Source organism: Trachurus japonicus, chromosome 9, assembly GCF_045865225.1.
Source record: "Trachurus japonicus isolate A0001 chromosome 9, Traja_1.0".
In the NCBI taxonomy this organism is placed as follows: Eukaryota; Metazoa; Chordata; class Actinopteri; order Carangiformes; family Carangidae; genus Trachurus; species Trachurus japonicus.
In genome coordinates this window covers 25,053,380-25,080,616 of record NC_140915.1, presented here as the reverse complement: position 1 = coordinate 25,080,616, position 27,237 = coordinate 25,053,380, and the positions used below count along the sequence as shown (strand labels likewise).

At 40.5% G+C, this 27,237-nt stretch overlaps 3 protein-coding genes across 4 annotated transcripts; 1 reads left to right on the top strand and 2 right to left on the bottom strand.

Moving 5' to 3' along the window:
• Positions 1-372: 372 nt before the first annotated feature.
• Positions 373-14,868, bottom strand: trpv4 (transient receptor potential cation channel, subfamily V, member 4). Its single transcript, XM_085786874.1, has 17 exons — positions 14,659-14,868; positions 13,340-13,421; positions 11,999-12,450; positions 11,311-11,486; positions 9,600-9,752; positions 8,495-8,635; positions 6,726-7,024; positions 6,464-6,643; positions 6,085-6,243; positions 5,409-5,501; positions 5,208-5,281; positions 4,682-4,847; positions 4,522-4,588; positions 3,628-3,932; positions 2,211-2,338; positions 1,992-2,113; positions 373-1,894 (listed from the first exon to the last, which is right to left on the bottom strand). The coding sequence occupies exons 2-17, from the start codon at positions 13,346-13,348 to the stop codon at positions 1,803-1,805; spliced, it is 2,616 nt and encodes an 871-aa protein (XP_085643000.1). The 5' UTR covers positions 13,349-13,421; positions 14,659-14,868; the 3' UTR covers positions 373-1,802.
• A 1,351-nt stretch (positions 14,869-16,219) lies between these two features.
• Positions 16,220-20,671, bottom strand: gltpa (glycolipid transfer protein a). Of its 2 annotated transcripts, none has more exons than XM_085788177.1 (6): positions 20,514-20,671; positions 20,253-20,380; positions 18,023-18,081; positions 17,784-17,917; positions 17,537-17,687; positions 16,220-17,411 (listed from the first exon to the last, which is right to left on the bottom strand). In XM_085788177.1, the coding sequence occupies exons 2-6, from the start codon at positions 20,353-20,355 to the stop codon at positions 17,229-17,231; spliced, it is 630 nt and encodes a 209-aa protein (XP_085644303.1). In that variant the 5' UTR covers positions 20,356-20,380; positions 20,514-20,671; the 3' UTR covers positions 16,220-17,228. The 2 variants fall into 2 exon arrangements, with proteins under 2 accessions (XP_085644303.1, XP_085644302.1); XM_085788176.1 differs by having other exon boundaries at positions 20,253-20,378; positions 20,510-20,623.
• Positions 20,672-21,627: 956 nt separating this feature from the next.
• On the top strand, positions 21,628-27,199 carry tchp (trichoplein, keratin filament binding). The gene is made up of 13 exons (XM_085786873.1): positions 21,628-21,779; positions 22,179-22,373; positions 23,818-24,028; positions 24,120-24,176; positions 24,518-24,586; positions 24,908-25,081; positions 25,161-25,273; positions 25,358-25,424; positions 25,510-25,682; positions 25,776-25,857; positions 25,937-26,122; positions 26,289-26,432; positions 26,544-27,199. Exons 2-13 carry the CDS (start codon positions 22,183-22,185, stop codon positions 26,574-26,576), a joined length of 1,500 nt encoding a protein of 499 aa, XP_085642999.1. The 5' UTR covers positions 21,628-21,779; positions 22,179-22,182; the 3' UTR covers positions 26,577-27,199.
• The last annotated feature ends 38 nt before the right edge of the window (positions 27,200-27,237 follow it).

The following is a 27,237-nucleotide window of genomic DNA, read 5'->3' as shown; positions in this document are numbered from 1 at the left end:
TTCCTGACTTTCAGGATGATAATACAGTTCCATGTGCAACAGAACAAACATCAATAACAATACAACTGTATCTGTTTGTGCAACTATAGAGTACTAACATTAGTCCTGTTAAAGGACTAAAGGAAAGAGCAAAACCAGAATAACAAAAAAAGATGGTCCCAAAGAAAATCCCATATGAATTTACAACATGTTCTTTCTTTCAAGCTTCTGTTGTTCTCCATATTCGTTTATAAAATGGATAATGTACTTACCTGTCTGTCTGATTGAATTTGATAAATAGCAAGTATTCAAGGATAAAAGAATTCAAATGACAATTCAGGTACCAGAAAACATTGTCCATGGAGAAAAAGAACAGCATGACACACAAGAGGCTTGCTTTATAAAATAAATTCAGTGTTTATTGTTATGTGCAGCAATGTACAAACCATACAAAAATGCAGACTCGAAATGTCTCTTTATAAAAGTAATGTACAGTAAACAAGAGAACAATGACCTGTGACCTTCAACAGTAATGAATGAATGAAAATGATTTCTATATGACTGAGTCTATCTGCTCTTAATGAACCCTGCCATGTAGTGCAATAACACAAATACATGCATACATACAGTAGAGATGCGTAAAAAAGAAAAGAAAAAGAGGATGCTGTATAGGGCAAGGATCCAACTGCAATGAAAACACTGCAGGAAATAGGGGGAAGCACATAATGGCAAGGCCTGAGAGTTGATTATGCAAATACCCCAGCTGCAAAGGAACAATAACTCTGGAAATTCAAAGACAAACCATAACACGGAAGGCTATTGTCTCATATTTGCACATTTGCTTGACAACTACAACCTGCTCATCATGCCCATCTTGTTCAAAACAATGTCTTTGTATTCATATAATAATGCACACATTGGAAATTGGCACAGTGCATTGTTTTAGTTTAAATGAAAGCTATGCTGCCTGGGCTGGCAGTCCAAGCCTGAGACTGTCATAGATTTGAAACTATTTAATTGATACAACATAGAAAATAGAAAGAAAATATATTGCATAAAATATTCTGCTTCTATACAGTGACATCCCACAGCCTGAAATCTAAACATTAAAATCAGTATATACATTCTAATCTGTATAGATACAACATATATAAACCTTTTAAATATAAATCAAGCAACTAAAAGCTGAACTCTATTGTCTATAAATATGCATCATACTATTATATTATATAATCTTTTCTTGGAATGATCTCCCATTTTGATTATATTTTATAAATGGGATTTGTATCAAAATGAATTTACAAAGTTAATGCAATGATACAGTAATTATGCTTCTCACTATTAGAGAACCTATGGTACAGTTTTTTTCTGTAACACTGTACTGAGACTGGAAATGCTGAAATATTCTGACTCACAAATCCCTGAGTGATCAGCTTCTAATGTCTAAAATGTAAATTCAAATACAGTACATTCATGATACGTTTCCAATTCTTTGTGAGTGAAAATGTTTGCTTCCAGTTTAATGTGTCATTAATAATACTTTTTTCCCTTATCTTTAAATCTCGGGCATTGTGTTGAGTTGAGCAGTTTTCAAGACACTGCACATCCCGTGTCTCTGTGTGTGCTCAGTCCTCTGACCTCTTACACTGGCTGTCCTCCTGTGATATTTACTATACTTTATGTGAACAAAAGGCACATGTGATCTGTGCAAATTAGTGCACTTAACAGCCAAACTGTCCCCAGCAGAGTGATGTCACTGATAGGCTACTGATGGCTCTCCACTGTCTCGTTACAAGAAGGACGCCACTGGTCCTCTGCAGGCGTCAGCGCCTGCGGGTCAGGGGCTCCATCTCTATCAGCGCCTCGCGGCCCTTACTTAACTCCACCACTCGTGGGACCACTGTGGACCAGCGGTCTGGAGGGAGGTAAAAACAAGAAGCAATTATTTAATGTGTGTGGACGAATTAGTGTGTGGTCCACATGAACATACACACTTCAATCAGCAATCTCACCTCTCCTCAAGACCCCAACGCCCTGCTGCAACACGTTAGCTTGGCTGGTCTCGCACTTGCCGGGATCCTCATTGATTATCGCCAGGTTCTGATTCCAGTGACACCAGTTGACCTCGTCCACCCTGATACAACAAGGCACTGCTGGGATTGATAGTTCTCTTTGTTGTGGCATTGGAGCTTCTTAGCATCAGTGATTATAAGTCATGCAAAAAAACATACCTGAAGCACCAGCGTCGGTCTGGTGTACCATCCCAGTTCTTCCCAACAGTCACCATCTCCCCGGCTCGGAAAGACTTGCGGAGGAAGACTGGGAATGAACGCTCGATGTCCAAGATGGTTGTTGCCCACTGTTTAAGTATATTATTTAAACATCTTCAACTAAAATATTTATTCCTTTCAAATCTCAGAAACATATTTCCTAATATATTTAAGCAATATATCACGACAGGCCGTGGTATATGCTCATTATACCACGGCTAAGGGGCGTTGTTCGGCCCGACGCGAAGCGGAGGGACGACAACCCCCTTAGAGTGGTATAATGAGCATATACCACGGACTGGAGTGATATATTGCTTTTATAAAACGGTTACGAATAAAGGCAATATAAAAGAGGGATACGCAATCAATTTCATGTAGTTTTATTCAACCAGAAATACATAATTATCCAATAAAATAGCCTCACTGTGAAAAAACTAGTCCCACCTCTCCAGACGTTAGCTCCAAATTAGCTCTGCATCTCGTCTTTTCCTCCGCTTTTTTTCAGGTTAATGTCACTGATCAATCCCCTCTACCGTTGTCAACCCTCCCCGGAGGTGAAAGTTCACCTTAAACATGTGAAGTCAACTACTTTAGTCCGTTTTTTAACATCGTAAAAACACCAGCTGTCTTTTACTACGGACTGCAACAGTCCGTTGTCATGGATACATGACAACAACTTCCATTCATACCAGTCATACGTGCCTGACGCGGAGTGATAGCTTACGCTGTGATAAGGTTTTAGAATAGTAGCCGTGGTATATGCTCAATATACCACGGCTAACAACCAATCAGATTGCGGGATTTCACCTTTCCGTTTTATAAATTATAGTATCTAACCATTCAGATAGCTTGACTCTTATTTATGAGATGTCATGGTGCCCAGAGGATGACTCCTGATGACTGTGGTCATTATCTACAGTAACTTCTCCCCTCATGTCACCATGGAGGATGCACATCTAGACTGTTGTCGTCTCAACATGTATTAAATGGTCTGCCATAATGTTGAATTGTATAACCAATCTCAATTCCATGTAACAAATGACATACCGCCAACCTCAGTTGTACTATTAGCTATTAGCGAATGTGTGCATCCTGAAATGGTGAACATAATGCCAGCTATACAACAGTATTTTATCACTGTCACCATGCTAGCATGTAGAGGTTAACAGCCTTGGTACAGCCTCACAAAAGTCACTTCTTTGTCTTGTTTACATTTCATTTTTCAAAACAGTTTGTTTCATCTTATGTGTGTTGGGGCGAAGAATGATGAGTCTGTCAAAACCTGGACAATTTACTATAGATGATTGATGAAACCAATGTTTAAGATTGAATGAATGAAAGCACCTTTGTCACTGCTCAACACAAACAACCGGCTCACCTGAAGCTTCCAGATCTTCTTGCTCTCCTTCGACACCTGTCCGACTGTCTCCCCCATCAAAGCGATCAACATGTTGAGCAGCAGCACAAACGTGAGGATGATATAAGTAACCAACAGGATGAGGAAGACTGCTGGATACTGCGCGCTGTGGATCATATCCAGCTCTCCCATCCCAATGGTCAGCTTGAACAGGTCCAACAGGAAGGTGCTGAAGGTGTCTGGGTCTCGGCACTTGGGGTAGGTGGGGCAGCCTCCTTCACATTCAGTCCCCGGTGGAGGGCACACTGTCAGCAGGGACACCAGCGCTGTGTGGGGCGGGACCAGATCAGGCTTGGTTATACAGTACAGCAATGGGAACATAAAGGAGTAGTTCAACAATATGAGAGAAACACTGAATCTCTTTCTTGTCAGGAGTTAGATGAGGAAATCTATACCACTCTCATATGTGTCTGTTAAGTATGAAACTGCTCAAGAGGCAGTTAGCTTAGCACAAAGACTAGAGGCAGCGCAAATAGTCATAACAACCATTAAACCACAGGGTGGTGATTGGTTGCCAAATTTTTTGTACGGATCAAACAGAAATAATGCATGGAGTAATCAGCATTACAGGTATGAGTTAAGTGAGTTTCTTTACCTTTGAAGCCAGGCTAGGAGCCAGAGTATGGTTAATTTAGTAAGAACACAAGTGGGAGACCCCCTGTCAAAGCTTAGTGTTAAAAGCTTAAAAGCAAACCGTCTCTAGGCTCTAACTTTATATATGACATTAACAGATACGAGATTATTATTAACTATCTCTCAGTTCAACCCATGACAAATAATAATGAATTAAGGTATTAATGCTGAAGTAATGCTGACACAGAGATGTAAATTTAGGTGAGCATACAGTAAGCCTACCTGATGCATATCCGATCATGAAGAGCACATACACCAGCAAAAATCTGAAAAGGTCTTTGAAAAGAATCTGAGAAGGAAAAATAAAAGAGGAGTGTTAAGACTCAGGGACAGTGATGTTCAGGGATAATTAATTTTCTGTTAATTTCCTCCAGGATCTAACCTTCTGTATCATAATGCTGTAGGTGCCAGTGAGTTTCAGGCCTCTTGTGAAGTATAGTGTGTTCATCCAGCCAAGGACAAGTGCAAACACCATCACAGACACATAGGCTTCAATGCCAGAAAGGTAGAGAGCAGCTGTGACTACAATCAGCACAGAGTAGATGAAACTAGAGAGGACAGAGAAAAAACTTTGTCAAAGAACCAGTTCCAGCATCTGTGACAGTCGAGTAAAACATGGAGGTTTGATTTCTAGTGTGTCTGGCATTGTTACAGAATGTAGACATCACAGCCATGTTGTTATGATCTAAATCAACACGGTTCAGAGAGGTGCACGACATCCTCTGCTCTTTGTTTGTATCCCGAGTTTAATTAAAGATGTAAACTATAAAACATGCCAGCGAGGAGGTTGAGATATTAATTAGATGACTCAATTAAAAGGATACAAAATTTGCCCTCGGAAAAAAGTCAGCAAGAGCTGCAGCAAATACGAGGAAGAGGCGGAAGAAGGATAGAGGATAGGGACTCACTACAGCAGCTGAAAGGATCCATCAATAAATAAAGACTTCACCCCAGGACACTTCTTCAGGAAGACGTCTTTAATCTGCAAAAAGCAGGAGAAACATTTCCATGATGACAATAACAGTATCGTTCGGGCTCTGAGTTTGATGCAACAGACTGGAAAACAGTGTTGAGACAATCAGTGATCTGTAGAGATGCGTCAGACTCACATTGGTGAGGAAAAAGAAGATTCCTGATGCCAAGGTGACAATCTCTCCCACCATCCTCAGGTAGTCTGAGGATGTATTGTAGGGGTACGGAGGCTGGAAGGGAGGAAGACTTAAGATTTAATTTAGATTCAACTCAGTCTGAATGTTTTAGTATTACAGCCACTTGCTGGTTAGTTTATTTTACTATTAGCACATAACCCTCCATTTGTTTTTCGTTAAGATTTGTGCACAGATGGTAATTGTCGAGTTTAGGAAGATTTTAAAATTAGACAAAGCTTCTGTTTCTCCCTACTTCTCATCTTTATGCTAAGCTAAGCTAACCAGCTGTAGATTCATATTAAGTGTACATACGTGAGAATGGATATACACATCTACCACTTGCCAAGAGAGCAGATAAGCGTATTTAGTCCTTAAATACATGATGCATTAGCATTTCATATGAAAACATCTAACGTACTGCAAATGTGGCCTGCATGGAAATCCACTGAATTAAATAAGCATAAAGAAACATATATAACATACATTTAATACCTGCTATATATTCATGTGGTGTATTGAAAATTCATTGCTGCAACAGCACATTCAACATTTTCAAATTATGAGTCACTGATCAGGTCTCCTGTGAATCTACTCACGCTGGGAGGGGAATCTATATTTTCAGTTGTGCCATACCCACCGTTCCCTGTGTAGGGTGGTAATAAGCCACAAGGGTAAAGGTGATCATGGTGATGAGGTAGGAAACCACACTGATGTAAAAGGTGACAGCACCAAACTTCTGCCATTTGGCCCTCAGCAGCTCATTGATGGGCTCCACTGCCAGCATCTCGTGGCGGTTCTGAGAACAAGACCAGAAACATGACACAAGTACAATGTAATAAATATAAAGGATAAAACAACATCCTGATCTATGTACACACAGGCCTTTTTGCACACTTAAGTTTTTGATGCCGTCATACATTTCAAACAATTTTGTTTTGTCTTCACAATGTGAACGCTGGGGATTTGTTGCTCCAAATACTTCTTTCACAGTTAGTCTTGCAGGTGTCTTAATTCACCTCATTGCGACTGTTGTAGACGAGGATTTCCAGCACAGACGGTTCCTCTCCACACGTATCCAACGAAGACAAATCGTAGAGGGAGGAGTACACTGGACCATACGCCCAGTCCTTAAACTTTCGAGACAGATGCCGAACTTCCTCATCTTTGATCTCTCGTCGGATAATGTGCTGAAAAACCTGGAAGAATACGAAGAAGCTGAACTGAAGTAGAAATGTGTTGATAAAAACTTTTATTGTGCTGATCCTGCATTATCCCTACCCCTATCTTGCCCAGCTTGGCGGCCATCATGAGAGGTGACATGCCGTCACTGTTGAGCACTGTCTCCAGGCTGCATTCTGGGTAGAGCTTAGCGCTCTTGATTAGCAGCAGGTCGTACATCTTTGTGAGGAAACGTGTGTTGTCCTTGGTGTTGTCCGCGATGTGCACCAGGGCGTGCAGCACCGTGTTTCCACGTGAGTCCTGGCGCCGCAGGTCAGCCTTCTTGTGTGGATTCTCAGTCAGGTAGTGCACAATGTCAGGCTGGTTGGTGCACGCAGCCAGAGAGAGAGGCAGCTCACCTGGGCATACAGAGACAGAGACAGAGAGAGAGAGAGCGCTCACTTCACACTCAATTCACAGGAGATTAGGAGAACTGCATTTCATCTTAAAAATAAGCAAATCAACAGGAGGGTTAATTAAGAACTGTAGCTGGCTTCTGTATGTTTTTGCAAAGCATACTAAACATGGATCAAAGATTTGACTTAAATCCCTGCTATGAAAACAGCACAATTAGCAGTTGTTTGAGGGAGGGGCGCAATAGGGCCAGAGTGCCAAAAGCAGCAGCTGAAAATGAGCCGTTGCCATGGGTGACAGATTACTTTGTCACCTCACATAGAAACGCTCCTCTTCATGGATTTGCACGGGTGCATGCAGAGTGTTAGCGTGAGTCTAAATCCCATTAGCCATCAGCCCTGCCAGGTTCCTGTTCACCTCACTGCAAAGCTCCGCAGCAAATTACTCACACTGTGCCCGGACACGCTGGGATTTGGGAATGACAACCGTGCTAAGTGCAAATAGAAATCATCTCCTCTGTGATGAGTTAGGAATATAACACTTGAATGTAATCAAATAAACAATTCTTAAATTGGGTTGGGTAAAAAATAAAACAGAGTCCACAACAAGCTGCTTCTACCTCTTCTAATGTTTGTTTTTTTTTGTCAAATTAAAATTAATTATATCTGCTATAATTATAATCAAAAAGCTAAAGTAGCATATTGTTATAAATAAAAACATATTTTTCTCTGAATACCACACTGTATACATTGATGGAGGAGGTAGCAGAGGCCAGCAGAGGGCAGCGTTAAGTTTAATTTACAGGCTGTTTTATTTTTCCTTCTTTTCTTAGAGGTCAGTGAAGTCCTTCCCACTGGCAGAGGATGTTTACTTTTCTTAACTGCTGAATACAGACACCTTTCACTAGACTTGCATCTCGAACACGTGACATAATGCTCGTCTTTCATGTGTTTTCGGAGCATGACTAACGTTGGTTCCTCGTACGATACTTCAAGAAAACATTTGGGTGAAAGGTGGAGTTCACCACTGGACCACTGCAGTAGCCAGACATTAGTCCAGCCACGTTGAAAAGAGAAAGGGTGGGGTCTTGTGTCACTTCATTTATGAATGGCAGCAGAGGTTTCCTTGCCAGGAAAATGTAATCGTGGTCAACTATTTTATCTTGGCAGCTGTAGCACATTACAAAACTTTGATGTCAACTCCAGGTTGTAAAAGACAGAAAGGCTGCTTATGAGTGAAGCAGAAACTGAGCCAATGTGGAAACTGAAAGAGTGACCAGTGAAGTCACAGAAACCTCAGACGCACCACATCATTACAGACGTATGAGGCAGAAAATACAGTCACAGCTTTTCAGAGGCCTATGTCTGAATGTTTGTGTGTTTTATCACATAATGGCAGAGTATTAATACAGTACAGAAACACAATTAACTCTGTTGTTAAAAAACAAGATTTATGTGTGTGATAAAGGTCTTTACCGAAGTAGAAGTAGCCCCCCTCGTCTTTGGGCTGGAAGAAACGTCCCCTGGCCTGAGCATGAACATCAGCCCCATTCTCCACCAGCAGCTGAACATACTGCTTACAGCGTCGCTCTATGGCAATGTGGAGCGCCGTCTGGCCTGACAATATAACCAAACCACAGTACAAAAGCATTACTTCATACCCCTGCTTTGTGTGCTGTGAAAAATACCTGAAACACTTTTTCAAATAAATAATGTCATAAAATCTAGCTTGCCATTTGTCCACAGAAATATGTCTTATGTGAAACTGATGTCCAATTATAAACTCGTGGGTGCTGGTCATAAAAAAACTGACTAAATTGCTCTGTTGGTGAGATTTATGTGTAGGTTGTTTCTCTGGGATCAGCACTCAGAAACGGAGCCCTTTAACATTTTTATGTTGTCATAAAAAACACTCCAGCTTCTGCAAAAAAAAAAAAAAGAGAGAAACTATTTGTGATAAGTGCAGCAATTAGGCAAGGCAAGGCAAGTTTATCTGTATAGCCCATTTTTACAAACAGTTTGTCTCAAAGGGCTTTACACAGCATCATAACAACTTCCTCTGCCCTTAGACCCTCACTCACGTCGACAGAGGAAAAACTTCCCAAAAAAACACTTAGCAGGGAAAAAATGGGGAAAACCTCAAGGTGAGTAACAGGGGAGGGAAGGATCCCTCACCCGGGACGGGCAGACGTACAATAGATGTTGTGTATAGACAAGAAAACACTTTATAACGTGGAATATGGGAAACATTCAGACTGGGGCAAGGAGGGCAGGCCGGTTGAGAAGCATATTTGATCAATATGTATCACACCACATCACACCACACCACATTTTGTACTCCAAGATCAAATGGTTTCTGTCACTGTTATCTCACAAACTGTATACAACTGTGTAATGCAGTCATTGCAAATAAGTACCTCTTCCCCCTAATTGGGCCTCACCCACCAGTCTGGTTTAATAACAAACCACTCTGTTAGGTTCAGTGATGTGGAGGGGGTCGTAGTCTATTATAAACAACTCTTTTAAATTACAAATGAGTTTAATGTAACAGCATCTTGTCATTATGGGGTTGTTTCCATACCTCTGTAATAGAGATCTCTAAAGGGTGAATTGATAAATTCTCTGAGGTTTCCAGTCTTGTCTGCGATGTCCACCAGGAGTGGAATGGAGTCGTTCTGGCCACCGTAAAGGTTCATCAGGGCTTTAGGTAGACACGTCTTACCCGTGGATGGCTCTGGGAAAACAAGAAAGGGGATGAAATAAAAACATAAATTTCACTTCACAGAATTGTTTAGACAGGATAGTTACTTACTCAACAAACTGAAATACACCCCATCATCACTACCTTTCATAGTTCAAATGTGTTGATTTTGAATTTATTTTAAACTGGATTAAATTAACAATTATAAACATTATAAAAGTGGAAACTGTTGTAATCATCCTGCAAATGCATGATTATGATTGAGGATGGTTGGTCAATTATCTGTCTTTATAGTATCTATTAGTTATTTTGACCATTAATATGTTCTTTCATCTGGTTTACTATTCAGTATTATCCTTCTTGAACTGTTTATCTATTTCTATTTCAACCATTTATCTATTCCTTATAAAGACCAATTTTAACCGTGTATTACTTAGTTTCAGATATCTGATTCATCTAGTTTTGCACTAGTTTTCAACTATTTAACCATTACTTCCGCCTAACTATTCCAACTTAATCCACTGCAAACTTTTTCACTATTTATCCATCAGGCTAACTTAAGCTTTTCACTATGACTTTTCTACTTTCTTATGTCGATCAGTTCCAACTGATTCAATATGTGAATAGTATTTAATCAAATAATAATTTATCTCTTTTTTTATTAACCATGCTATGCCAAAGCCTCTCCATGTTTTCTCTGGCAACTGAATAAGTGGCTGTCTGGATTAAAATATGATTTCCTGTTATGTTTCTCTGAATGGGCAGACAATGAGTAGGCTACAGGAGGAAAGAAGACAGAGTTTTGTGAATTTTGATTTTTTTTTTTTTTTTTTTCTTTTTGGCCTACAGTATTCATGGTCATAAGAGCAAACTGTTGAAAAGAGGGGTCAAGGCAACCCGCCACTATTTTTAGTCAGGGGTTTAGTCCCCCCACCCCCACCCAAAAAAGATTATAAGCCTGAAAGATGACAGTTTGCTGTGATTTTTCTCTGCTCCTTGTTATAGGCCTGAGAAAACTCCGCAAACAGACAGGAAGCTTTCCTTGGGCCTGCCCTTAGCAGACAAAGACCACAACACCACTCCACCTTTTCCCCCTCACATCCTCTGAGCAAAAAAGGGAAACTAGGGAATAAAAGGGGTCAAAGATAAAAACCACCTAGATAAAGCTGAGCCTCTGCTTTAGAGCAAAGGCACAGTTGGGACTTGAGTAAGAACTCTGACATAAACTGTGTTAAAAAGTGAGAAATTAGGGGCGGAGTTTAGCTCAGTTGGTAGAGCACCCGCCCCATGTGTTGAGGCTATAGTCCTCGCTGCAGGCGGCCCCGGTTCGAGTCCCGCGTCGGACGGCCCTATCCTGCATGTCATTCCCCCCATCTCTGCCTCCCATTTCCTGTCATACTCTCAACTGTCCTATCGAATAAAGGCATAAAAAGCCAAAAAATATACTTTAAAAAAAAAAAAAAAAAAGTGAGAAATTAACTTGTGTAATCGGTATCTTAAACCATTTTATTCCCTCACAGTCTCAATCTGCAGTAGCTAGTGGGTTTCAGACAAGTGAAAAATAAATATATTCTACACAATTTAGTCTCACCTCTGAACTCCTCATCAGTTAACCGCTTTTCGTTACTTTGCAGGTATTCCAACAGGCCCTCGAGGGCCTCGGGGTCTCCACGTGACACACAGTCAAAAAGGACAGAGCGGTTGAAGGTTTTCATCACCTTTGGTGGTTCTGAGCTTTGACCATCATCACAGGATGTCTCCGTTTTACTAAGAAGACAAAAATATATAAAAATGTAAATCACACATTTAATGTGCTTAATGACATGCTGCATTATCTTTAAACCCATGCATTTTGTTGGGCGAAACTTTTGATACACAAACCATCTTTTAGGTAATCACACCCACACCCTTCAGTGCTTCTGTAAATAGACCTCTGTGTAGTGTTTGGGACAGGTATGGCAGCCAGAAACAGGCAGCAGCCTAAATATTACCTCAACGGCTGCAGAGGAACCAACAACATGCCCTCTGTTAGATCAGTGAATGGACTGAAAGAAGGGCTGCACTGTGTGTGTGTGCGTGTGTGTGTGTGTGTGCATGTGCATGTGTGTGTGTGTGTGTGTGTGTGTGTGTGTGTGTGTGTGTGTGCTGATTTTATGACATCATTTTCCAAACCACCCCTTTTGTCCCTTTAGAAAAACATCCAGTTTACCACTGGTAGGACAAAAAGTAAACCCTTAAACCAGGTAGTTTAAATTCTGGAGAGTGAGCCCCCTTCTCACCCTCTTGGAAGCTTCTTCCTGCGCTTCTTCTGGTTGCTCATATTACCATAGGTACCATAGTCAAACAGCGAGTCCATGGGTGCTTTCTTGGGGCCTGGGACCACATTTGACTCATATATGGTTGACTCCAAAAGGTCCATTGGAGTGGAAATGCCCTTTTTGAAAGCACCCTGAAATTTCATCCGCAGGTTCTGTCGGCCATCTGCAGGTTGGCCGGGCTGAACCGCCTCCACGGCTGAATCCTGACTTGTGTCCATCTGAGTTGACGGAGAAGCGTCCACACTCTCGAACAGGTCTGAGAGCTCAGACAGGGGGAATGCCACCTCGCTCTCAGGCTGAGCGGCCCCGCCATTTCCTGTGTCCAGAGAGAGATCAGCTTTGGCAGGAGCTGAACCGAGGGTGTCGGCCCTGGACAGAGCAAGGTGGCACCTTCTGAAGAGAGCAGCACGGCCCTGGAATAAAAACCATGACAAAATGTTCTGAGTGAGCTGCATGGCCTTTTGGTAATTAGGAAAGTCTTGTACAAATGGAAAAAGAAGTCTAATCTGTTCAAATCCAAACGCTCCATATTTACTCATAAACTGTCAGCTCAAATTGTTTGGCTTTAGATCTGCTGTCGTCAGCATTCAGGCTTTTATTTTCTTCTGAACAGGTGTCTCCCCATTTTCATAATTTGTCTCCTTCCTCTCTTCACATGCATGAGTTCTTGCTTATCACTGTAGCAGTAAGTGAAATTATCTGTCCTTAATAATGGTGCACACTAGTTTCCAAAAGAAGGCTGAGGAAGTACAGAACAAAGGATGGAGGATAGAAGGATAAATAAGAGTTTAAGAGATGCAGTTAGAAGTAATAAGCAACATGGAGAATTGCAACAGAATGGTACCAGAAGCAAGGTATTAACAACTATGATACTTCTTTTACTCATTATGTTTTGATTCGAGTGGGAATTATGAGCCCAGGTTAAAGTAGAGGCAAACCACCCAGTTACTGACACATCTCCTCTCACCTCATCTGATCACATCCTCATTCTAGTTAGTAGATACCAGCCTTCAAAACAATCAATTTTGTAAAGTTAAGTTGTAGGCTACATTGCTCTTGTAGCTCTTGTTGGTATTTACGCTGGAAGTAAACATTCTTTTAATAAAAAATGGATCATGATCTGAGAATGTACAGTCTTTGCTATTGGCGCTCTACAGCCAATCCAAATCAATAGAGACTTGGACAAAAAACATTAAAAAATGAAACTGATGAGAAATTGTTTTAAGGTTAGAATTATCAAAGATACGCTGGGAATCAGAAGCAGCTTTTGAAGAATGGAAGTGACATTTCACCCCTTTGTACCTCATTCATCCCTTTTATCACAATGATGTGCCAAATTCCTCGTCAGCGGAAACTGGAAATGATGCTGAAGCATGTGGGCACCCTGCAGAAGAGAGGAACCATCATATGAATTACCGCCACAGGATTACAGACAAAAAAGACCTGTATGTCGTAAGTCACATTAAAAGAGCTCAGTCATTTGTGGTTTGGTTCTGTGGAAAACATAGCAAAGCACCGATGCCAAAACCAACATCAGTGTGAGCAGCGATTGGTCAGAGGGACGTGTTTCCTCTACCAGACAGAGTCACGCCAGCTGTCTGTTTAACACAGGACACACACAAAACTGCATTCATCTTGACTCTTTAGAGGAGGTATAGTGGAGCTCAATATTGTCTATTCTCTCAACTACTACATGCTGTATAGCATGCAAGGAAATGTATAGTACATGACATCCTCACGTGTCTCCCTGCAGCTATCTTTTGAGTCATACCCTTTCCTGAGTTTGTTCATGACATTGACCATTTATCTAGTCCAGGCTGTGTTGTAATGGAGCAACACAAACAATGGAGTGGGGGTCCTGCTAAGGGAGAAGAATGACTCATAACCCCGTCTGACACAGGGGATTATCATACCTTTACACTTGAGCAGGCATTTGATAGTAAAAAGATAGAGGACCAAAAAGAAGCTATACCCTTGCTAAATATAACACCAGACTAAGAACAAAGGAGTAAGTTGTTTAGTGGACAGAGGAGCCACTGTGTATTAAACTGTCGCAGTGATAGAACGGGATCATAAAATATCAAGTGGGCCCAAAGCTCTCATATTATCCACTCATTGGGACAGAAGTTACAAATCCACTTGAGAGAGTGGCTCTAATGTCCCATCAGAGATGTGGGACTTCCTGTTCTGTCACTGCTGATGTGACATTATCCAGAGCAAGAGAGGCTGGGGGCTCTTCATAGAGCCAAAGAGCTGCTGGGAATTACACAAGTAGAAAAAAAAAAGAATAAATAAATAAAAAGTATAATGTTTTCACATAAGATAATAAGATTTTAAGGAATACAACTGAGGATCTAATGGGATGGTTTTAAACTGTATATTAATGAATTAAGTGGGTGTGAATAAAAATGCCAAGTTCTAAAATGTCAAAAATGATGCTGATGATATCAAACATTAAAAACTAAATTACAGAGAAAACTTCGTGTTTATTAGAAAGTTCAGGTTTCTGTCTCAATAATGAACTAATGCAGAAGTTGTAAAAAAAAAAAAAAAAAAAAAGGAAAAAAAAAAGAAAAAGAAAAAAAGAAGAAGGAGCATAAGGAATAAGAGTTGTTTCTTACCTTGATTTAATCGGTTGTTCTTATTCTCTCTTTAAAAAAACAAAAAACACAAACACAGACAGACTATTAAATCGCAGTTTTCGCCAAAGTTTTGAAAGAACAAAAACTCCTCTCTCGCCCGGCTCCTCTGCAGGTTTAACGTGACTCCTGCCAGTTGACTCCAACCACAGCTTCCCGCAGCTCCACGCGTCCGTCACAACGTCTGCTTTCACTGATTTTTTTTGGGGTGGGACCACAGGGTGGGACCCGGGTGGCAAAGTTGTCTGAATCCCAAGACCAAAGAGGAAATACAACACACAGTCCCTATGGTGGCCGCTAGGTGGTGGTTCCAGCAGAAACCTCGGTCCATCACAGTGTCCTCTCCATGGCCCACTCCTCTGAAAGCTCCAGAGGAAAACAGACGTGTTTGGAGTTGACATATTATGGTCTCAGCGTGAGGTATCCATTCTCCTAATGAAAACAAAGCTCATCTCGCCAGTTGTGCAACTTTCCATCATTTCCCATGACCTCCTGATGGAGTGTGTCCATGCTAACCCAAATATGTTCATCTCTGAGAACTTTGCATTTTAGCTCAGGCTGGCCTTTTTACCTGTTATTGTAAAATCTTCAATTACAAGTAGCTAAAAAAAAGAAAAAGAAAAAAATATATTTACTGTATAATATATAATAGATAATTTCAACAGTAGCTATTATTAAGTATTAAGTAGCCTAGTTTATTTTACAGATTGACAGGTTTAGTGTGCGTTCATGTAACAAGTCCAGTAGGCTAATGAACTGGAGTTATTCACCTTCACCACTGTAGATTTCCTTTTCTGCTCTGTGTTGGAAAACTGTAGAGATAAACAAGAGGAAGAACAGAAGGAATAGAGCACATGATTTGAATTGTTGCAGAGTGCAGTCATTTTTATTGCAAATGGTGGTTTACATGAGCTGAAAATACAAGATTTGTTATTTTCTCTGTCAACAGCATAATTTCACCCACAGGAGACATCAGACAAACAGTTCAGAGCATGCACTCAGAGGAGCACAGACTAACCAGAGGTCATTAACATAACCTGTACCCCAGCTTTTTGTCCGTAAATGCCACATTTGACAAAAAAAATCCTTTCAAACAAGCATGTAGAGGGCAAAACAATTGTAATGCAAAACCTCATGTTCCCTTGACAAATGTATTAAAAGAAAATCCACATTTAGTTTTAAGTAAGAACCTGAGAGCAGAGTGGACTGAAAACTTGATGAACCATTGCTTCAGAAAAATAGAAAGATATGAAAGTCCTGCATAACAAAGAGGTATAATAGAGGCAGACCAGACCCCCAGAGATAATTAGCATTTTGTTCGTAAAGGGGGAGTTCGGGTCTTTTGACGTGGGGTTGTGTGATGTCTATAGTCAGTGCATTACCTGCAGTAGATTCTGATCCCAATTAGGAGACTCACAGAGCTGTGTGTTGCTGCGCATGGGGCCACCACAAAAATATGTTTTAGACACTTCTAGGCTAGCTACATGTCAGTAACTCTGCCAGTCCACTGCTGCTCCTGCTTCGCTCTCCCGAGTGGTAGTGTGCTGCTCAGAATCTGCTGCAGGTTATATACCACCTGTATATGACTATCTCACACAACCTCACATTAAAAAAACAAACCCTGAATCATCCCTTTAATTGATCTCCTTGGTTTACAAAAGGTGACATCTATAAAAACATATGATTAGAGGCAGAAAACTTAAGTATCTCCAGCTTAAGGCACAAACTGGTGTGCAATGATAAAAGCCATTTACAACAGTGGACATACTAACACCTATCTGATCTATCCATTTTTGGATAGATTACGGATAGATTATTATTATCTATCTATTGAATCCAACATCAAACACTGTAAATGTTGACACAGGGTAAACTGGTGATTGTTTGGTGTAAACTATAAGTACCATTTTGATGACTTTGATGTAAAACATAAAAAACGTAAAAATTCTGATCCAAAAATGTTCAGCATATGTGGGATGCGTGTGATTTTGATTTGTTGTAGTTTTCTGATTATTAATATGATTACTAATAAAAGGAGCCTCTTTCTTTCTCATTGCAAAGATGATATTTTTGTTCAATGTCGGGTTGTTAATTAAGTCAGTAAGTTCACTTAAGGCTTTTGTAACAGTCCTGTTGCTGGTTTAAAAACATTTGTTGAGTTGGTAGCTCTTTCATTCTTGGTATAACTCTCTGATATTTATGTGAGTATCATTTACACAAATACCAGGCTTTATTTTAAATGCAGGATAGTTTTCTATGGAGAGACCTGACTCTTCAGATTAAGAAATACAGCGTTCAAATCTGTGGATGTTTTGGAAAATTTTCCCCAGAATCAAAAACAACAGTGAGTAAAAAGGCACACACAGAGAGCCAGAGCAGGCAAACAGATGACGAAAAGTGCACAAATATTTGATGTGTATTATAAATACACCCTCAAAGTGAGCTGTCAGATGACCTGAGGGCAGCCAAGTCCAACTGTAAACTGCACAAGTGTAGATTGCATAATGTCGTTGACTTCTAAACTAAGCAGGGCACAGAGGAGCATCCAGCAGTCACACTTTGTAGTCAAGGTCAGCATTCATCTTGTTGTACAGCTCATAGATAGCATCAACTGTGGCAGAAAAGTTGATGAGGAATTTTCTGATTTTCTCCATGCACTCCTCCTCCTTGACGTCCCGACCCTTGGAGAGAGCCTTCAGGAAATCTGACTTATATGGAGCAGCGAAGAGTGCTGCCTGAAAGCAGACAGAGACACCACATTGGGACAACGCTACATCCATTTTTAAACAAGTCACACAGACCAAGCTTGTTTGCTCTCGATGATACAAATCTCTTATGAAATAAATGTCAAGTGACTCACTTTGAACAGCTGTTGCACCAACCAGCCATGGTACTTCTTCAGGGCTATTTCATAGGCTTTGGTGACGTTGACTCGAATGAGGTTTGGGTTCTGGTCATCCTTCTCACCGTCTACCAGACTTTGGAGGAAGACTTGGATAAATCGTAGACCCCTGTTGAAAAAAAGAAGATGTGCACTGTGGTCATAGATACAGAACTTGATGACAATGAAGAAAACACAAAACACACAAATGTGAAGTTTCTCAAACCTCTTCAGCCACAAGAGAGCGAGTGTTGCTCCAACTTTGGGCCATTCTGCTCCATGCATTTCCTTCTCTGCCTCCATAATCTGCTGTAGCGTCTTGAACCGTGATGGGTTGGTATCATAAACTGCCTTGATTTTCTAGTAGTTAAAACAATACATTTTTTAAGCAGTAGAAGTTAATGAGAAATACACGAGCAGAGCGACAAATTAACTCAGGTCGCATTAAAGAATAATTAAACTTACTATGATGTTCCCGGATATGTCAGCTTTAATTGGTGCAAAAATAGTAGAGCCAAGGCAGTCTGAGGAGAAATATTAACACAGGGTGTGGCTGAAATGAATGAAAATGAACACACAATACATAAAATAAATACAATAATAAAAAGTACTATTATTGTCTACTCTTAGACTAATATTAGAGAATATTAGAGTTTGTGACCAAAATAAATCAACTATCTCAGGATCTAACAAAGTAACTGTCAAAACTTGAGTTCAAGTTTGTGTGTGTATATGGCTTCTTGTTGGATGTCTGTTGGGTTTATCATTTTGATTTTTATTATAGAATTACAACCATTAAAAAAAAAAAATATCATTAATAATTCACCACCAAAAAACTTTCATTTTTTGAGTATAGCTTTCCTTATTTACTCTTTCGTGTGTCTGTGTTCACTCACACTGAACTTCTAGTCAACACTAGAGCTCCAGAAAATCCCAAATACATTACACACAGGCTACATTACAAGGGCAAGTAGTGCAGTAGGGCAGTCACAAAGCTGGTGTCTTTAATTCATTACAATAAATTTTTGATATGTGTGGCTTAGGTAAAGTGCTGGATCAACTATGAAATCTACAGTATACATGATGCTCTTAAATATTTTTCTAAACAAATGTTTTGCCAAATGTATAAGCTTTATAAAACAAATGTAAATTGCATATAATTGTAAACATTTGGCCTAAGTAGTTAAAATACTCAATAAAGCCACTATACCTTATTAGACTAAACTCACTATTACCTGCAGTATTATAATTGGGTGTCTTTTAATCAGGTTGCTAGTGGAGTATTTGGTGACAGCACTGTGAACAAATAGACATCTCGAGTCCGGACCACACACGGCTCCTGGTTGACCCACTGACACAACAGACAGCTTTCAGCCCCTGAGCTGTTAGTGGAAACTACTCATGACCAAATCCGTTGTGCTGATGTGATGTATCACCACAACGCTGATGGCAGTATATCTAGTTTCAGAGACATCCTCATCCTCTGTGGTTTTGTTCTATATCTTCGACACTATACAGAGGTTAAAAAATGTTGCAGTGTTTCTGGGGGTTGCATGCAATCAACTCTACTAAAGCTAAAATGTATTCTAACAATAATGAAATAATGAATAATTGTGTATTAACAAACCGCATCATTTGTTCAGCTCTTGGCTCACGAACAGTCGTGCGCACCCACACAGTTGTTAATTATTCTGGGTAATTAGACCTGTTCTCAGGGTGAAGTTAGACAGTGGTGGAAGGTGGGAGATTGACCAAGCTGCTAAACAACAGACTTTAAGTAGCCTAATCATAAAAATAGTACTTGTGCTGCACCAAAGTGATGGAGTTCTCAGTAAAGCCCAGGAGAAGAGATAAATTAAAATACCTGTGTGACTGTATAATGTGTGTGCAGGACTTTAATGGCTTGTTGGAAAGTTGGCCAAGAAATTTCTAGGTCACGAAAAACAATGGTGACAAGGAGGAAAGAGTTTAATGTCGACATCAGACTTGGTTCCTCTCAAGGGTTTCACGTGGCAAATTCAATAGAGGACCTTTGGCATATTAATACAGAATGAAGTCACACAAAGATGCCCTGGTGCACCATGCCGCCAGTGAATGGGCAAGGGGAACTCAACACCATACTAATCAATTTTCACAACTTAAAATCCAGGCCAGTGGATTAAATTATGCATGCTAAAGGATTGTCGACAGCTTGATGGAGAGAAATACGATCCAAAAAAAGATTATCATTTGGAAAGAGCAAGATCGTTTCATTATAGGTTTGAAAGAAGTGTTGCGACAGATTTCCCTCATGAAAAGACGTGTGCTTATTAGTCAAGGTTGAACAAATACATCAGTGGAATAACACCCATTGCAGTGGATTGCTTTTAAATAAAACCTCGTATTTTCATGGCTCTTCAACCAATTTATCAGCCCACTACACTCCACTGATACAGTACTATAAATCTACATGCTTAAAACTAATTAAGACTTTGTCAGTGCCATCAATCTGGCCTTTGCTGTCACTATAAGTCTGTAACAACTCAGTCATTATAACAAGCTGAAAAATAATACATTTATGTAGTCTATAAAGAAACAGCATTTCTGTGCAGCCAGTGACATCTGAGGAAACGTTTTTCACAATTGTTTCCACAATAATTTCATGTCCAGTAATGTCACTGTGTCTGCTCTGTCACACTGTGGAAACTTTACTTACCAAAGAAGGGTGGAAGGTATGACACAGCCTCCAGAAACGGTCTGGTTTCCACCTGTCTGTCAGCTGGCAGCTGTCTGAACTGGTGCTCCATTAGCAGAGCCATCTCTTCAGTGCGGACACTCTTCCCTCTGAAATGATAGCAACAGGTTGTCAACTCTCCACTGCTGATTTACTGTGACACTAACAGAAAGTGTGTGTGTGCGTGTGTGGGAGGGAGGGATGGCAGGGTGGCGCACAACACACACACACCCAAGTACCTACTCTGAACCCAGGTGACGGCGGAATATCCAGCCCGTCGGCTCATGTGATCGACTTGTTATTGATAGATCCGGGTCATCGCCACCCCTCAGGTAAACGGGCAGATAAACGGCACTTCGAAGTCCAGACGAAAGACTACAACAGCACCTGAGGTGCTCCAATCAGCTGACACTGACTGGTCTTCCTCTCCGTTTAATCATGCGCCTTTACTGCCTACTAATGGAGTTTTGGGGAATAGGAAGATCTCACAATGTGGCCTGCAGGCACATCATCGATGATGGCCTGTTGACTTTACTGAGCTGTCACTGAGTTACAGACAGTGCTGAGGGGCTGCACTAATCAAACGGGATTTATAGGATTCAATTATTATTAAATTATTTAATTATATAATTAATATTAAAATGTAAATGTAGACCTACTTAATTTAAATTTGCCATAGTTACTGAGAAAAAATAAAACTTATCAGAAAAAGTAATTCAATTGTGATTTCATAAAGGACTGGCATAGCCGACAGCATAATAAAGCCAAAAAGTTTATTCTGTTGCCTGGCAGGAATGCCCTTTTGGCATCTGCAGACAATGTGTGCCAGGTGATATGTGTGAGGTCTAATTCAGCATTGTGTTTTCATTAAATATTAACTTGGAAAGGTCACTGGTTGTGAAATTTCTACAGGGCAGCAACAGACTAAATTAATGATGCTGAAAAGTAATTGAAAGTAAGGGATTACAACACTTTAATAAAGTATCAGTAACATTATATATCATATTTTTTTATAGGGTTGCTGAGGGTTAGTTGATAATTTCAACAATATATTTTTTGTTGTTGAATTAGGCCTACTTCTTTTGTTAAATAGAAATTTAAAAAAAAAAAGTGTTATTGTTTTTGTTCTTTGTAGGTGGTGATTGATTATAGGGGTCTAGAATTAGGTCATATAGTATCGTTATATATTACTTTATTGTAAAAAAAAAAAAAAAAAATCAGCTAGACAGCATTAAGAAACTGGGAATAACAGCAAAATGAGGAAGAACAGTAAAGTGACTTACGCATGTTTCAAGGAAATACGTTTCGCGTTCCATCAATTTTGGCCTGACCTCATCCCGTAGCGTGGGTATAACCAGGAAGTGTATCGGTAACTAAGGAAAACGGGGGCTTTGGGCTGCGTAACGCAAACATCCATGGCATAAAGGTGTGTTTTCTGTGTGGAAATTGAAAGCATCGCCTACATTTCACGAACATTTAAAACAGGCAACCCACCTCGCCATCGAAGAGGTGAGTATTATCAGAGACGTTCTAATATGAGGTCTAGAAGGACTTTGGTATTATGTTGTTTATCGAGTCATAAATGCTCCTAACTAAGGTGCTTGACTGTTGCCTGGCGATGAGAAGTGCAGCCAACAGCCCTTTGTTTTTATTGTTTTGACTTTTTTCTGTAAACCTTTTATGCATAAAACACATCCAAATATGCAACAAAGCCGAGACAAGAGAGTAACGGGACGCAGTTTTGTGTGAACGAGTGATCTTTGTTAATCACACACACACGCACACAAAAGCTTATGTTTGGATAAGTTTGTGTTAAGTTCATGTAACACACTAAAAATAAAACAAGCAACATTAGTCAAATCAAGTTTAGGACATGTTTACTTATGCTATGTGTTAATTACGATACAGCTCTATGGCTCTTCCGACCCTCTCCGCCCATATGCCCAGCCGGTCCCGGGGGCTGGCCGGACAGCTGGCCCGGCAGCGGGAGCAGGAGGCTCGGTTGCGGCAGCAGTGGGAGTTGCATGCTCGGTACTTCAGAGAGCAGAGTGTCCGCAGCCAGAAACAGGCGGCGTGGAGCTCCCGACACTCCTACCAGCAGAGGTGACTTCATCCATCACAGTTACAGCATGATTTCATCAACAACTGACAGATAGATAGAGCAAGTCAGCAGCGGAAAGTACCTTAGTGCCTTTACTCAGTTGGGTTACTGGACTTATAAACACACAGTTGAGACACTGGACTGCATTACAGAGAGATAAATGGAACTATCCACACATACACAAGTGCAAATTAATTTATTTGTTTAGTGAATTGACAGAAAACAATATAGGCGTTTCTCTCTGTTCTCAAACACAAATAAATTAATCAAGAAAATAATCAGCACCATATAACATCCTTCTTTTACATTGATGCAAGAGTAATAATGTAATTGTATAATATATATGAGAGTTTAACTCACTAGGGATATGTTTTTCCTGCTGTTGTATATTGATGTGTTGATGAAAAGAAGTGACCACCTCTGACACCTCTTCACTTGTATTTAAAAATACTTTATTACAAGGAGGACAGTGTCATAAAACCCCACCGAATCTGGGAAAATCTCTGATGCATATTGTGAGATCTCTCTGCTTCAGCTCAAACTACTGTCTTTATATACAATTTCTTATCTCCATCTCTATCTAGCCCCTAAGCTGGCGGTTAACCTTTGAGCTAAAAACAAAAGAAAAACACAGATTCAACACATTTCATAAAACAACACATTCTACAAGACAGGATATGAGGATCAGGTACTTCACTGCACTTTTAAGTGCTGGACTTATAACGGAATAATTTTATTGTATTTCTGTGGTTTTATTAGTGAAGTAAGGGACTGAAGATTTCCTCCTCCACTGAAGCAGCCAAATCAAAAAAGTAACAGTTGTAGCTTGACATTTGTTTTTAGTGATGTGTTTCTGTTGTCATCATATCCATTTTCAGAAATAATATATTTGGCAGAGGGCCTTGTTATAACCATTTCTCTTTCACTCCCTTTCTTTTGATGACTCTGTAAGTAATCATCCCAAACAAACAGTCTCTGTATTGCAAAGGTAAAGATAGATTAAAAAGAGGCAGTGATTCATAAAGTTATTATCCCATTAAATCATAACTTAGTCAGGTTCCTGAGGGTCTTTGTTAACATCAGCTGATTTCATATTTTCATCACGCCAATTTTTTATCCACCTTAAACACATACACAGTGCAAAATTACATATTTTTAGATATACAGCAGTTTCTCTGCCTTTTTATATAAACATGCCTTCCTAATACAGCCAGTCCCTATTTGGATGTATAGACAAAGTTTATAGTGCACTGATGAATAAGAATATTGAGCAAATATTTCACTGCCTCTTTTACAATATTTAGTTGCTTGTTGATAACACTCTAAGTGTGCAGAATATCAGTGTATCTTCCCTCAAATCTAAGTGTCTTAGTGTTGTAGTGTCCTGCATAGGTTTATAAATGCAAGAGAAAGACAACCAAAACGTTTTTTTCACTGTTTTGTCAGTATGTCAGCGTACCATGAACAGAGACTGAGAGAGGAAAAGAAGGCCAGCCTGGAGCAGCGCAGGAATCGGCTCAGGGCCATGCTGCAAGAGGAGCAAGACCGGCTGGAGGCGGAGCTCAGGGGAGTGGTCCCTGACAGGAGCACATCGGCAAGTCAGTTAGTGCAAAAAACTGAAGAGCTTCGCACAGCAAGAGAGGAAAGAAGGAGAAAGGTAGTTGCCGTGAATCAGACACATACTGTATATTTCTTTTCAGTGCAGTGCACAGTGTGTAATCCCTGTTGTTTCTGTTTTGTATCCTTAGCTTGCACAAGAGCTGTTGAGGGAGCACTGGAAGAAAAACAATCCAAAGTTGCGAGAGGTAGCTACGACCATTTAACTATTAATTCAAAAGTGACTCCTTGCCAAAACTTTTACCTCAAAGTCTGGCTGCTGGTGAAGTGATAGGTAATCCATTGCCCATCCTGTATATCTGAAGAGCCCAGCAAGTAGAGAAGACAGACACTTTTTTTGTCAAGACGTCCATTTGATCTGGAAACGAATAGGACTAGTGTTGCAGATATTCCATTACTTCCTGCTAACCTGAGTGCCGTGTTGTCTTAAAAGAATAAAATGTTATGGTATCCTCTCTGCTACGGGTCAGGTTCATCAGTATCCCTGTCTCATCCATGTCAGATATCAGCTCTTTGAATCTCTCCACAGGTTGAGTCGGCATTACATAAAGATCATGTTGTCGGCCAGTGGCAGGAGCAGCTATCTGAGAAGAAACAGGTAGGAAATCCATCACAGCCTTCACACAGAACAGTTCAATTACTGTTTATTCAAGTGTTTTAATAACTATCTAAGAATGAGAGGAGTTTTTTTTACCTGTTGGAGTTGGTGTTTTCTACTCAATTTTAACCAAACCACCATCAGCTTAATAGTAACACTTGGAGCCCACTAACATATCGATTTTCAAGTCAAAGAGTGTCCATTTAATCTGTGAGCACAGTATGAAATCTGAAATCTACTGATGTTAGTCCCCTCAACATGTTACATAATTGAGAAAGTGAAGACACCTACTGTAAGTGACCCATCTGTTCAAACATGCAGCAAGAAGTGGCAGTGCAGGAGGAGAAGAGGCACTTTGAAAATGAATATGAAAGGACCCGGAAAGAGGCTCTGGAGAGGATGAAGCAAGCGAAGGAGAAAAGGCAACAAGAGGAGCGTGAGAGAGCAGAAGAACTTCGCAAACAGATGGAAGAACTGAAGCTGAGGGAAAAGGAGGTATACAGATCCTGGACAAAGTGTTTCTACTGTGAAAAATGATATGATGATGATTTAAGCATTTTTTTTCTTCTCTCAGGCCACTTGTCTGAAGAAGGAGCAAGAGGCTCTGCTCCTCCAGCAGTGGGAGCTGGAGAAACTAGAGGAGGAGAGGAGGAATGTGGAGGAAAGGCAAAAGAAGTCAGAGATGGGGTAAGGGAAGCTCTTTCTGCAGAGAGTTGATCACAAGGGAGGTGATACTTTATACATGGATTCATGGGATTTTTGTTCCATCAGGCATTTCTTGATCCGTCAGTATCGAGCCCAGCTGAAGAGGAGAGCACAGCAAGTTCAGGAGGAACTGGTAAGAACTATACCACTGTATTAGTCCAGATTTAATGCATCTTTTATGTTTCGACATCTTCCTTGAATTCCACTGTGCCCACCAGGAGGCCGACCGCAAGATCCTGGCAGCCTTGCTGGAAGGAGAGCAGGAGGACAGGAGGATAGAGAGCGCCCGCAGGGAAAGGGCAATCGCTGATGCTGCCTGGATGAAACAGGTTATTGAGGAGCAGCTTCAGCTGGAGCAGGACCGAGAGGCGGAGTTTGACATCCTACACAGGTGAGAATCACGGTTCAAGTAACCTGTGACCCTGCAGGAAGGGACTCCTGCTTGTCCTAAAAAATTAAACCAATTTTTTTCCAACCATTTCAGAGAAGAAGCTCAGCGTGTGTGGGAGAATCGAGAGGCACAGTGGGAGAGGGAGAGGAAAGCCAGAGAACGGCTCATGCATGAGGTAAATGTTTGACACTTATACACATGATATATAAAAGAGTAATAGAGATTAATACCTTCCCTGCACTGTTCTTTGAAAGGTACTCGCGGGGAGACAGCAGCAGCTGGAGCTGAAGATGCAGAAGAACCGTGAGGCTCAGGAGGAATCCCTGAAGAGACGAGAGGAGCTGATCCAGGAGCTGGAGCTGGAGAGTGAGATCAGACGGCAGGAGAAAGACCAGGACGAGAGCCGTAGGACAGCACGGATACAGGAGTTAAACGCTCAGGTGCATAAGATGTTTGTCTTCATCATCAAAACTATTGGCAAACTATTAAGTAGCTTACTGGTGTACATTTGAGAAACCTCAACAGACAGTTAAACAGCATCAGACAATGTGCTTGTTATAATACAACAGGCCTAATCTTTTTTTTTGTTGCGTGTGTGTACTCTAGGTGGAGCAGCAGCGCCAGGAGAATTGGGAGGAGCAACGCAGAATAGAGCAGGAAGAGGAGGAGGAGAGGGAGGCTCTTCGTGTCCAAGAGGAGGACCTGCGGCTTGAAATGCAAAGGATGGCAAAGAAAGGCTACCAGCAGAAGGTAAAGAGATAAAGTAAAGTTGCAGGAGACTGAAAACTCTGAATGTTGATCTTCCCAAACATTCTTTAATGCCATCAGTATTAAAATCAGCATCACATTTGTCCCTTCCAGATTCACAGCCGACCTCGATCAGCCTGGACATGAGCAACATGCAAGACTGAAGTCAATACAGAATTGAGAGATGTATATTTTTCTAGAGGTTAGCCTTAAAGGATAGAGTCACATTTTGTGTCTTAAAACACTTCTCACATACAGTATGTGTACCCTGACAGTTATTGGTCATGCGATTGTTCCTCCTCTCGATACTGGCCGTGGAGAGAGAGATCCCTTTTCTGACCTGATTCCAGTGGAACAGATGGATCACAGTCTTCATTCAAACCAAGTGAGGATCTGTTCCTTTGGTGCAACGTCCCTGCCTTGCTCAGCCAGGGAAAATAATACAAGAGAGAATTTCATGCTATAGAGATGATAACCTCTGAAGCATGTTTTTGTTGTGAGCAGGAGAACATGAACAATTTCATGAATCCATAACTCTTTTGATGTACATATGGACATGTGAGAATTTTTTTTTTAAGTCTTAAAGGAAGGAAACATTCATCTTCATGAGGCCATAAATTTTGCCATGTTGTTCATAATTTAGTGCTTGTTATTTGTGTATGTAAAGAACAAATCATTTCTTCAAATGTTCAAAGAATATATTTTCTATCTTGATTTTTTAAACTGTTATATACATTTTAAATAAAGTTGATAAACCTGTTCAAATCAAATCAGTTCAGTGTTCTGTATCAAACAAATGGCACATGAT

Coding starts and splice junctions, on each gene's coding strand:
- gltpa (XM_085788177.1), bottom strand. CDS start 20,355: ATGGCTCTGCTAATGGAGCACCAGTTCAGACAGCTGCCAGCTGACAGA. Junction 17,688..17,783: donor GCTCTCTTGTGGCTGAAGAG/GTTTGAGAAACT, acceptor TTTTTTCAACAG/GGGTCTACGATTTATCCAAG. Junction 17,412..17,536: donor TGGTGCAACAGCTGTTCAAA/GTGAGTCACTTG, acceptor GTCTGCTTTCAG/GCAGCACTCTTCGCTGCTCC.
- trpv4 (XM_085786874.1), bottom strand. Junction 11,487..11,998: donor AGGAAGAAGCTTCCAAGAGG/GTGAGAAGGGGG, acceptor TTGTCTTCTTAG/TAAAACGGAGACATCCTGTG. Junction 4,848..5,207: donor GGATCCTTTCAGCTGCTGTA/GTGAGTCCCTAT, acceptor TGTCCTCTCTAG/TTTCATCTACTCTGTGCTGA.
- tchp (XM_085786873.1), top strand. CDS start 22,183: ATGGCTCTTCCGACCCTCTCCGCCCATATGCCCAGCCGGTCCCGGGGG. Junction 25,082..25,160: donor TGAAGCTGAGGGAAAAGGAG/GTATACAGATCC, acceptor TTCTTCTCTCAG/GCCACTTGTCTGAAGAAGGA. Junction 25,274..25,357: donor CAAAAGAAGTCAGAGATGGG/GTAAGGGAAGCT, acceptor TTGTTCCATCAG/GCATTTCTTGATCCGTCAGT.